An 11,734-nucleotide genomic window follows, 5' to 3' on the forward strand; every position below is an offset into this window, starting at 1 on the left:
ACTTTCGAATCAGATAGCAAAAAGGTCAAGGATGATACACCATTTGAGTTATCTAGTTATTTGCAAGATGAATCATGGAAGGAATTGTTGGATAAGGAATTCCAAAAGTCATACTTTAAGAAATTGAACCAATCTGTTGCTAAGGAATATGAGGAAAAGCCAAAAACTGTCTATCCAAAGAAGGATGAAATCTTTTCTGCTCTCAATGTTTGCCCATTTGATAATGTAAAGGTTGTAATTATAGGACAAGATCCGTATCCTCAATGGTATGCTCACGGAATGTCCTTCTCTGTAAAGAAGGGTGTTACAGTTCCAAAATCCTTACAAAATATTTATCAAGAATTGGGTAGTGATTCTGATTTGGATAAGCCATTCACAGAACCTGATCATGGCTATTTAATGGGTTTGTTTCTTTACATTTTGAATATTATTGTTAATATCAGTTTGTTACATTTTCACATAATGTTTATCTATCTGAACAGGTTGGGCTGAACAAGGAGTTCTTTTGTTAAATGCTGTCCTTACAGTTGAGAAGGGAGCTTCCAATGCACACAAGGTACGTATTTTTAATGCTTTCTTTATTGAGCTTATTCTAAAATTTAAATTATTCATTATTAGGGCATTGGATGGGAAACTTTTACTGATGCTGTCATTGAACAATTGGCAAAGAAGAAGAATCTAGCCTTTTTATTATGGGGTAAAGATGCACAACAAAAAGGAGCCAAAGTTGACAAGAAGAATAATTTGGTCATTACTACCTCTCACCCTTCACCATTCTCTGCTGATAAAGGATTTTTAGGATCCAAATGTTTCTCTAAATGTAATCAATACTTGGTTCAATGTGGAATTGAGCCAATTGATTGGTCAAATCTCAATTAATTTATTAAATCAAAACAATGTATTATTCATCAATTCAATCGTTAATTATTACAATTAACTTGGAACAACCATAAAACAGAAGAAAAAAATGTCTCAACTTCCTCCACTATTAGAATCTCCTAACCATGTGCAGCAGTGGACTATAAATTTGGCTGCCCTGGTGTTCATTCTAATTGGGTCATTCCGCAAATTCTAATGCAAGGTGCCTATCCGAAAGAGTTTGAAGCATTCCAAGACTTTTCCTTGGTCGTGAATGTTTCCGAGCATGCATTCTTTGGTAGTTATAGAAACTATATTGAGAGGAATCCCAACACAATTCGATATTTGCATTTGCCCATTGCTGATTATTCCATTGCTCCAGATGAAGATCTCATTGAATTGGTGAGTAAGGTTGTTCTTTTAATTGAGGAGGGATTAGCGAGCAACAAGAGGGATAATTTTAAAGTTTACATTCACTGCCTTGGAGGGAAGGGGAGATCCGGAACATTGACTAGTCTTGTATTTGGTTTGCTCTATAATCGACAATTTTCCAAGACGAAAGAGAGAGAACTGATGAAGGGAGAGGAAGTTCTCCAGTGGATTCAGAAATTCTTTGAAACCAGATCTACTCCATTCTATCCTATTAAGGACTATTCACCAGAAACTGATGAACAATGTGAACAAGTTAAACGTTTGATGGAATATTTCAATAACAAGTTAAAAGATGGAAATTAATTATCGTTCTTTCAAAGATACAATAGAGAAATTGATGTTGGTTACATGTAATATTTATTCTCTTCAACTTGTAATTGTTCTCGTTCGTCCTTCTCTAATTGTATGGAATATCTCATAAAGGTGTCGCCACAAACTAAACTCTTGACAACACTCTCCAAACCATCCAACAAATCTATTTGCCCGTAACCAGCCATAATTTTAGTCACATGAATGTCTCTCGTTTGTTGTGAAATATTGAGCGGAGTCGGAGAGTGAATTAACAAATAGGTCTCAATTATTTCTTCTTGTTTCTTTGCTCTGTCGGATGGTTTCTTCAAACTCTTATAGAACATGACATCCTCTAAGAAATTCAAATTCTCCTCAGAACATTCCTTCTTACAAAAACTTCTAAATTCTTCTCTCAAGTTTGGATTGAACAAGACTCTTTCAAATTCCAAATTTTGCTTGAAAGTTTCCATTTGCTTGACTGCCTTCTTCAATTCCTGTTGGTGAATCATATTTCGAGCAACAATGACAAATACTTGACATGTTAATCCTTCTTCCTCAATTGACATGTTAACTTTTGTTACAGAAATAGTGACAGGTGTATCAAATCCAAGTGGTGAAACGAGAATAGATTCCCATCTTGTTTTAGTTTCAGATAATTCCTCCAACTTTTTCAACACATCACCATTCGTTTCACTTTCTTTTCCACTTTCGTCTCCATATTTCAAATAGTCCCCTATGAGACTTCTCGATTTTGTGAGAAATCTACTCTCAAAAGCATTATTAAAATTAATCAACTTTCCATTATTGGCATGTGCAGTCACAATGAAATCATCAATACTATTCATAATGACTCTTATCTTTTGCTCAGAGAGTGACATCTTTTCCAATAATCTTTGCATGAGCTCATTGTCCTGAGTGAGCAATTGTTGAGAAGCATCCAAGGTCTGTAACATGTTATTGACATCTTTTGAAAGAATTCCCAATTCATCATTTCCAACTGAAGGTACTCTTTGATTACTGTCATTATTGAGTGTAATTTCTCTGACAGCCCTTGTCAATTTTAATACTCTTCTCAAAATGATAAATTCTAAAAAGAGAATTACAGAAATGGAAAGAATAATAATCATGGCAGTCATGACACCCCATGTAATAAAGAAAGAGGTAATTCCCAACGTATAGACATCTCTAGGAAAGTCAGTTTTCATTACAAATGTATTTGTGCGAGTAATGTCATAAAATTGTTGATAAACTGTCATTCTAGTTTCTTCAGTTTCGGATTCTCCACATTGTCTATTGAGAACTGATTGAGTATTTCTGAGCTCAGTATAAGTGGCTGATTTTACAAAATCTCCAGTGTTATTTGTCCAGTTTCTAACATTTGTAGAGTCTATAATAGTCGGTTTCCAATCTCTTGTTTGTTGATTAATGGAATTGGTCAACTCACTGTCTCTCATCTTGTCAATTGTCGAATAATCTGATTCAGACATTGTTGATTTCAAAAATGAAACCTTATCATTACTATTATCCAAATTATACATTGTCAAACAAAGTTGAGTTCTTTCAGACATGTCACTCATCAAATCTCTTGTTTGAAATCTTGCAAAAACAAGAACTCCATAACTTTTCAAATAATCCGTGTCTTGAATTGGCATTGCACTCAATAACATGATATTAGGATAATTCTCCTCTTCAGAAATTCCCCACTTTGTATCATTAGGATATTTCATCATTTGTGAAAAACTTTGAATTGGTGAGAAAATTCCAACATTTTTCGTCGAGGTCACTAACATGTTCTTTTTCAATTGATTACCGACTGATGTGTCAAGACTTTGTAATTCTATAGGTATGTAATCGAGTTCATATCCATTGTAACAACCTAAACCTTTCAGAAGAGTTCCATTCAGATAATAAATCAGAGCATAATTGACATGTGTCGCCAATTGATATTGACAGTGAAGATAATACTCTAGATATTGAGTGGCTTTCTGCTGAGCATCTATTCCTGTATTATTCACCACCACGACAGTATCTCCAAAACATGCATATTCAAACACTCGTCTTTCATATAAGAATTTGTATACAATTATTCTAAACTAAACCTACCCTGTCAAAGTTACCAAATCATCAGACAATGCCCTTGTCGACCTCTTTGCATCCTCCAAAGCTATCGATCTCTCCACACTCAAAAAGGAAATATTAAAAGCCACCAACAAGGTCGCCAAAACCAAGGCAACCAACAAGAGAAATAACGAAACCAAAACTGTAATCGTTTTAAATCGTAAACTTTTCAATTTTCTTATCAAACTCTCACATGCAAGTCCATTTCCATGTTGATATTGCTGTAGATGATAAAAAGAAGATGTAGCTGATTTTTTTAATTGTGGAATGTCCAATCGTCGTGGTGTTGTAATTATTGACTTGTTTTCATGTGATGTGAAAATTTGTTGTTGATAATTGTTGTGTTGGTTGAGTAGAGAGGTTGAAGAATTGGAAGAGTTGGTGGGTGTGTTGGTCAATTCGAGGTGAGGAAGGTTTTTGAAGAATTTGCTGGTGGGAGAATTTGAACTGTTATTGTTTGTTGTTGTGGTGGTCATGGGTTTCGTTTTGTTTTTTTTGATGTTTAGAATAGAATGGACGGGATTGGCAGTCTTGTGAAGTGGCTGTTGTGGAGACCTTATTGTAAAGTGAAGAGTCAAAATATTTTCCCTAAACGAAAAATAATACCTTAAATGGGAAGTTAATGGATGAATAGTAGGACCAAACTTTGCTTCATTTTCAATTCATCTTCCTTCTCCTGCTGTGTATTTTGGATAAATTGTAATTCAGGTGTGATGACCGAATAGTTCTGCATCAATTTCCAATAATTACTCGACAAGCAAGCCTTTGATCCAATTTAAATTCTTTTGTAGTACTCTTGATGAGGGAATAACTTTTTCTTTGATCTTGCTCCTTGAGGACCTTCATTGCAAAATTCTTTTCTAATTCTTGTTGGTGTTATCAAAACCATTAAATTGTTCTTCATCAATTTGTTTCCGAAAAATATTCATACCATTTCAATGAGACACTTAGTTGTTGGGGTATTTAAAGTTTATATTACTGATGATGGTATCCAATCCAACGATCACACCACTATTAAGATGTTTCATGGCTTGTCCTCAATCCAGCATTTTTTTTGTAAATTTTGAACTCGAAACTTAAAACAATTTCAATGAAATAGTAAGGAGTTAAGGACAATAAAGGAGTAAAGGACAATAAAAAGACTACAGCACCACAGGTTCCCAAGTTGTCTCCAACCTCAGTACTGATGTGGCTCGACGATGCTTAACTACTCAAATCGGGCGGGATGAGGTGCATTCATCGTGATATGGCCGTAGCCATTCATTATCTTAAAATTAAGAATTATCAACTTGGGATTTTTGCAATCAATCTTTGCATTGAATTTTAGATTGGTCAATCATAGTTTTATTCAAGAATTAAGCATTGCTTCCGTAATGAAAGACGATTCTCTTGAAATTAGTAGTAACTCCGAAAATCTGATAATAAATATGATGTTTATTATCTATTTAAATAGTAGTACTAAAAGACATGATTCAAGTTCATGTTGAGATATGATTCATGTGCATGGTGCACAAAATAACAATAACATTTGAATCTGGCTGTTATTAAGTTTCCAATTTTAATTTTGAGTGATCCTTTCTGAAAAACCGTTCCACTGCCGAATTTTGGAATGTATAGTCATATTCACCTTTTCTTAACAGGTTAGAGCTGAAAATTATCTGTGCTTGTTTTGCAGGAATGGTTGCTAATATAACCTCACTTTTTTCTGGCTCAAAAAGCAAAACTTTTACCAACTTTTTAAAGTACTTGTAGGCTCTTTCTTTTTTCTGCAATTCGTCAAGATGAAAATGGATATCTTTTCGAACAAGCTTTTCCAATCCAAGCAAATCAACTTGACCATCAGACATCCTTTCAACTTTTTGCATGTAAATAATGTTGTTTCCTGTTATATTGATAATTTCCAAAACAAGAGCTGAATCTTCTATTCCAAATTCAGCCTTTAAGAATTCTCTAGCAAATTCGTTAGATGGTGAAAGCTCATTAAGAGTAACTCTACCACCACCCAGTGAAATTGATTGTGCTGCAACTCCATCAGAGGACAGCATGAGTAATCCAAAAGGCCTTCCACTACAACTGACATCTCGCCAAAAAGCAATAAACTTGTTTGTAATTTCTGGGTTTCTGTTGGCTCCATCAATTACAATGATAGGGCATTGCTCTTTCATTATCTCCAAATAGTCCCTTAAAGTATGGAAAATTACAAAGTCTGTTGCCTCTTCTTGAACAGAAATCAGTTTAAGCTTAATCCCAATATCTTTCCAAGAGTTTCCACTTTCCAAATTAACATAAATATAGGTTTGGGGATTCAGTTCTTGCAAAACCACTTGCAGCATTGTGGTTTTCCCAATACCACTCTCTCCATAAAAATACCACATTAACTGTTTCTGAATATTGCATGATTGCATTGTCTTAATGGCTCTAGAAAATTCTCGTGAAAATATAGGCTCCTTGATTTTTGGAATGAAGTGGACAGTTTTCTCAGCAAAGAAAGTATTATTTAGCAGAATGAGTTTATCAGAAAACTCTTTGACTTGAACCACTATTTTGTTATTTTGATATGAATAGCCAATGTACACAGCAATGGAGACCAAGATTGTACCAATTACCATCACAATCACACCCGCATAATTAAAACAAGTGAAAAATGTGGAATTCTTCTTTTCACTTTTTGCTTGTTCTTCTGCCAACAACAATTTATTGTTTTCTGGAGATGAATCCTCAAAGTCTGGAAGAACATGTACGGGCTGAACGTTATTGCTTTCATTGGGGGACATTTTTTTCAACAGTATTATAAGGCTCAGTAAAAGAGTTAATTGTCGAACGGAATCGGATTAACATTTTCTTCTTTCCATTTCTCTTCTGTTCTTTTCAACTTCATATGCAATTTCAGGAGGCATTCCATTTCTCTGATCCTGTAGTTTTTACTGAATTGAGGCTATGGAACCAAATAAACAAATGCTCATCATTAGAATTAGGACCTTCAATGGTCAAGAGAAGCAACATTTCCATTCATAATGTAAAGAGTTTTGTCTGGTGATGAATGCGTTATTTTCTCATTAAAAAGTTGGAAACTAAAAGTTAAGTGCAAAGTCAGCCGTGGAGGGGCGATTGGACAAATTGTCAAAACCTCTTTTAGATTGAGTTGACCATTTGTTTGTTGCCATATTAAAAAAAAATGAAAAGGAACTCTGGTATCTTCTGACCACTTTCATTCTCACAGTGTTCTTCTTTGTACATGTTTCTGCTGATCTTGGTTGTTCTATCACAACAACCAACAATCAAGTTATTGATTTATCTGTTTTAGATCAGATGGGCGTTTTTAATGCCTCTGGTATGGATCCAAACTTTAATTATTACTTGTAAGTTTCAAAGTTGACATCACAAAGTAACTTTTTTTACACATGCGAAAAGTAAAATTTGTACGGGAGGTGCAAATCCCAATTCTCGTCTCTGCAACTTTACCTCTCAAGGTTTCCAGTACTCTTCTTTGTATGAACTTTGCTATCCAATTGGAGCTACCAACCCAAGAATTAGTTTTATAAATCCAAGTTCTGAACAAGAAGGTGTTTCCATTGTTCATTCTGAAATTGTAGCATCAGATGGTGTTCTAAGAAAGCTCAAAATTAATCTAGTTTGTGATTATGCTCTAGAAACTCCAAAGTTTACTTTTATGAGTGAGTCAAAGGAAGGTGGAGTGATTACCTATCTATTTTCAGGAAGAACCAAATATTCATGTCCACCAAAGCCAAAGGTTGTAGATTGTACCATTAAAACAACTAGTGGTGTAGTATTGGATCTATCTGTTTTGGATCAGAGTAATGGATATGTTGTTTCTTCAACAAATGATCCTTCTTGGAATTATTACTTGTAAGTTTAGATCAGTTCAGTTTACTTATTCGTCCTTTTCAATATAGCAATGTGTGCAATATGATTAACAAACCAAGCACTGAAACTTGTACAACGACATCCCAAGCATATCAATATTCTAAAACTTACAACGTTTGCTTCCCTATTGGTTATGGAGCCAATCCAATTTTGAGTTTTGTAAATCCAGCCAAAGAAAGAGAAGGTGTTAAAGTTGTTCATAGTGAGATTTACAATACCGATGGAGTGGCTAGAAAGCTTGAATTACGTTTGTATTGTGATAGAAACGCCCAAACTCTCCCAACATTCCAATTCATTGGTGAAACAAGAGAGGGTGGTGTTATTACTTACCAATTTTCTGGTAAAACTAAATCAGTATGTCCTGCACTCCCAGAAATTCCAAAACAATGGGGTGGATTGAATTATATTGATTTGGATGATTATTCCAATAGAATCGTCTCCTATCGTCTAGATTCATTCATTGGACAACCAACATTGAATGTGCAAGTTTTACCATCAAGTTCAATCCAAAAGTACCTTTTTATGATTAGTGACTGTACAAAGAATAGCTGGAGTTCAACATTCAAGTTTGATAATTCCTCATTCTTGCAAAATTATGGATGTGTTTCTATATTTAGTCAAGTTTCGAACGAAACAAATCCAGTCCCTCTTTCAATTAGTTTCACTCAACCAAGCTCTGAGATGATGTTAGTAATTCAAACAAGTACCAACCAGGAAATGGTAAACATGGGCAATACCAACTCATACACTGTCCAACCATCTAGTGTTAGATATAACTTGATATATTCAAGAAAGATAATGTACAATTATAAGGAACTAAAGCTTAATGAAGAGTTATCCATTTCCCAAAAGGATTCTGAATTGTATTTGGCAACTGTTAAATTCCCTGCCAATTCGTACCTGAAACTCAATTGTTATCAAATCAAAGATATTTACGTTAGCAAAGAGGTTGCATGGAATACTGCTCAAGAAATTGTATCCTCTGATTATCATTTAACCAAATCTGGAGTTCTTTATATCTACTCTGGAGAGACACAAGTTGAGTACAAACTTGTAATTATTGGAAATGCTTATTTGTATACAAGCGTAGTAGATTTTGTTTATACCTCTAACACAGTAACAGGTCTTTCCCTGTCATTGGCAGCGAGTATTTTCATTCTGGCACTGGTTATTGTAATTGGTATTGTTGTAATCATCAAATTGAGACAAAAACAAAACAATTTGGGTGATTTGAAAGTTAGACTCAATTAAAAACTGCTGCCCCTAAATTATGCAATAAATTACTAGTTCTCCCTAAATCTAACTGTCGTCAAAGGACTTGTTTAAACTGAACCAAGGTTGCAAGTATTAATTATTTGCAAAAGTTTGGAAAATACTGCACACTTCTTGCTCTATCTTGTCTTTTTCTTTAGTTTTTTGGATACTAAAAGTTGTTGCTTTTGAACTTGCATGTTTTCTTGTGTCCAAAAATCAAAATGCAATAAGGAACTATTCTCTAAACTAGTAGAATTATCAATGATACTGTTGTTTGGGTGATGTTTCAGATATTTGAGACCTGATAGTGAGGAAATCATGGATGATATTATCAAAGTTTGTAATTTTGGAAGATTTGTTGAAATCTTGCTTCTCAGATCAGGATCTTTGGAACGGAGTGTTGTCTCCTCATTCTCAAAGTAATAGCCAATGATTTGGAGGGAAATCAAGTTTGGTAGTGCTGGTAATCTTTCTAGTTGAATGTATTGCATTTTCGATTCGAGGTTAATGTCATAGGTTGACCATCTTTCAATATGAATGGTGCGTAGTGTTGTTTGACATTCGTATTTGGATAGATCTTTAAGAGCGAGTGATAAATCTCTACCTAGGGCCTGTATACAATCGAATGAAATATCCTTCATATGATGAAAGTGTTGTATCAGTTTGATGTTATCCACTCCTCGACAATACGAACCAAAGCAATGCAATGATTCAAGTTTGATGAATCTTTTCAACAATATCAAGCTTTGAACTTTCTGTAGACTGTCCACTTGTAAATGTTTAAGATTTAAAGGTAATTTTTCAATAAAGGCATCGAAATCACTTTGAGAATTTCTAAAATCACAATAGTGGTCTATATATTCAACCTTAATGATGGAGAGTGATTGGAGTTGCGAACATTCACATAACTGATCCAATACCAAATGCCTTATTTCTGGTGTCAAACTATAAAATTTACAAAAAGAAATGTCAAAATGTTTCAAATTAGTGGGAAATTTCAAATCACATTCTAGATCACTCAAAATACATTTGTTCAACGTTATATTTTCCAAATGAGGTAAATTACTTAATATTTCTTTCATGGATCCTTCATAATAGTGAATCTCCAGTATTGTTAATTTTTGAAAATAACAGAGCTTGATACACCTAGACTCTTGGTCGATAATTCGTAATGATACAATATTTGGATAATCAATTTGAAAGGTTTCTTCACACAATACAGCATTAGTATGTTCAAAAGACAACTCGGTTAATTTACATGAATTTTTCAAAACCTTGCTAACAAATGTCTTGTATAATTCACAATCTTTAGCTTCCTCTGCTGTATATTTGATATTTTTCAATGTTAATGATTCAAGATTTTGTAATAGACCAGAAATCACTCCACTTAACAATTCCAATCCACTCTTTTCATTATCCATTGAATCAAAATCTAAAGCACTACTCATTGCCTGGTTACAAAAAGTTGAAGAATTAATTTCCAAACCTTTAATTCCACTCCAAAATGTTTCAAAATTTGCAAACAGACAACTTGATTTTGGCCTCAATTTGTTTACACCCTTTTTAGCTCTACTCTTTCCACCTTTCTTCCTATCAAGATTTGTCAAATTTCTATGCAAATCCTCATCAATCTTAACCAATAATCCAAGTGGAAAATCCTTCAGTTTATCAAAGACAATCCTCCGCACTCCATTCACAAACTTTCCCATAAAAACACTTCTAAAGTATTTCATCCTCTCAATTTCCTCCTTTGATCTGAAATAAAAGTTGAACAATTCATTACTTCCCAATAAGCCTTCCTTCACCTTCATGAAAGCTCTATGGTACACCTCCTTACAAATATTCAACTCTCTAACTTGACCTGATTCCAAATACATTCCGAATATTGATTCAGACCATCTGTTCAAAGGCCTAATTTTCAAACAACCTTCTCTTACGGATAAACAATTTAATATTTGATAAATTAATTCTAGTGGCAGATTTTGTAAAATGTTCTTCCCGTGTACAAACATTATTTCATTCTTGTTTTTAATTGATTTGGATTTGTTTAATTGTTGCTTTTTCCGAGTTGGGTTTTGTTTTTTTCCTTCTTGTTGTTTTCTATTTGAATGATTTTCTTCATCGTCATATTTTGATAACACACTCCATTGATTTACACTATTGCATCCATCATCATTATCGAAATCATAATCATCAAACAATGACATTTTTTAATTAAATAAATAATAAATCTTAATTAAATATTGATGATTATTAATACTAATAATTAATTTATTCCTCAAAAAGATTATCCAATATGATCAGCAGCTCTTTGATAAAATTGATTATGTTCACTCGTAAAGGAAGGAATCATTTCATGTTCATGTTCCTTAAGAAATTCTTCATCTCCTGCTTGCTTATTTCTCATATAGACAAAACACTTGACAATACTACCAACATTCCATTCCGATGATTCAGGAACAGATGTAACAATCACCTCAATAGGAATTCTATTATAATGTCCAGTATCACATCCTTCAAATATATCCAACTCTTCCAAATGTTTGGCATCAACCACTCGGTAAACTTCTCCTTCAATTTGATGACCAATTCCTTCTGAATCAAAAAGGTATGGTACTTTTCTCTCTCCAGCAACAATCAGTGGATACTTGTTGAGTGTTTTAGCATGGGCCAATAATTTACAACATGGATAGTGGACCATTTTGTGTTCATAGTTGGCCATTCCTGTTTTCAAAGTTCCGTACACATAGATGAGCGTGCCCATTTCTTCATGTTGTTGTGTTGCCATTTTTTTTGAAAGATCTTCACTAGTTTTATGAAAGGTGGAGAATCTCTATTGAAAACATGAATACTAATTGTAATCAATGATAATTATTAGTTATGCAACCAACCCATG

At 33.8% G+C, this 11,734-nt stretch overlaps 6 protein-coding genes across 6 annotated transcripts; 2 read left to right on the forward strand and 4 right to left on the reverse strand.

Annotated features, from left to right (window-relative positions):
• Nucleotides 1-48: 48 nt before the first annotated feature.
• NAEGRDRAFT_33170 (uncharacterized protein) lies at nt 49-879 on the forward strand (the record flags this gene model as incomplete). The annotated part of the gene is made up of 3 exons (XM_002677827.1): nt 49-403; nt 483-556; nt 619-879. Coding segments are annotated over 3 exons (690 nt in total), but the record flags the coding sequence as incomplete, so codon positions are not given.
• Nucleotides 880-1,634: 755 nt separating this feature from the next.
• NAEGRDRAFT_48593 (uncharacterized protein) lies at nt 1,635-4,175 on the reverse strand (the record flags this gene model as incomplete). The annotated part of the gene is made up of 2 exons (XM_002677916.1): nt 1,635-3,321; nt 3,685-4,175. 2 exons carry the CDS (start codon nt 4,173-4,175, stop codon nt 1,635-1,637), a joined length of 2,178 nt encoding a protein of 725 aa, XP_002677962.1.
• Nucleotides 4,176-5,243: 1,068 nt separating this feature from the next.
• Nucleotides 5,244-6,473, reverse strand: NAEGRDRAFT_48594 (uncharacterized protein; the record flags this gene model as incomplete). The annotated part of the gene is made up of 1 exon (XM_002677917.1): nt 5,244-6,473. One exon carries the CDS (start codon nt 6,471-6,473, stop codon nt 5,244-5,246), a length of 1,230 nt encoding a protein of 409 aa, XP_002677963.1.
• Nucleotides 6,474-7,008: 535 nt separating this feature from the next.
• Nucleotides 7,009-8,835, forward strand: NAEGRDRAFT_66816 (uncharacterized protein; the record flags this gene model as incomplete). The annotated part of the gene is made up of 3 exons (XM_002677828.1): nt 7,009-7,058; nt 7,111-7,566; nt 7,644-8,835. 3 exons carry the CDS (start codon nt 7,009-7,011, stop codon nt 8,833-8,835), a joined length of 1,698 nt encoding a protein of 565 aa, XP_002677874.1.
• A 140-nt stretch (nt 8,836-8,975) lies between these two features.
• On the reverse strand, nt 8,976-11,045 carry NAEGRDRAFT_48595 (uncharacterized protein; the record flags this gene model as incomplete). The annotated part of the gene is made up of 1 exon (XM_002677918.1): nt 8,976-11,045. The coding sequence occupies one exon, from the start codon at nt 11,043-11,045 to the stop codon at nt 8,976-8,978; it is 2,070 nt and encodes a 689-aa protein (XP_002677964.1).
• An 80-nt stretch (nt 11,046-11,125) lies between these two features.
• On the reverse strand, nt 11,126-11,626 carry NAEGRDRAFT_66818 (uncharacterized protein; the record flags this gene model as incomplete). The annotated part of the gene is made up of 1 exon (XM_002677919.1): nt 11,126-11,626. One exon carries the CDS (start codon nt 11,624-11,626, stop codon nt 11,126-11,128), a length of 501 nt encoding a protein of 166 aa, XP_002677965.1.
• Between the last annotated feature and the right edge of the window lie 108 nt (nt 11,627-11,734).

The sequence above is a fragment of the Naegleria gruberi genome (genome assembly GCF_000004985.1).
Source record: "Naegleria gruberi genomic scaffold NAEGRscaffold_20, whole genome shotgun sequence".
Classification (NCBI taxonomy): Eukaryota; Heterolobosea; class Eutetramitea; order Acrasida; family Naegleriidae; genus Naegleria; species Naegleria gruberi.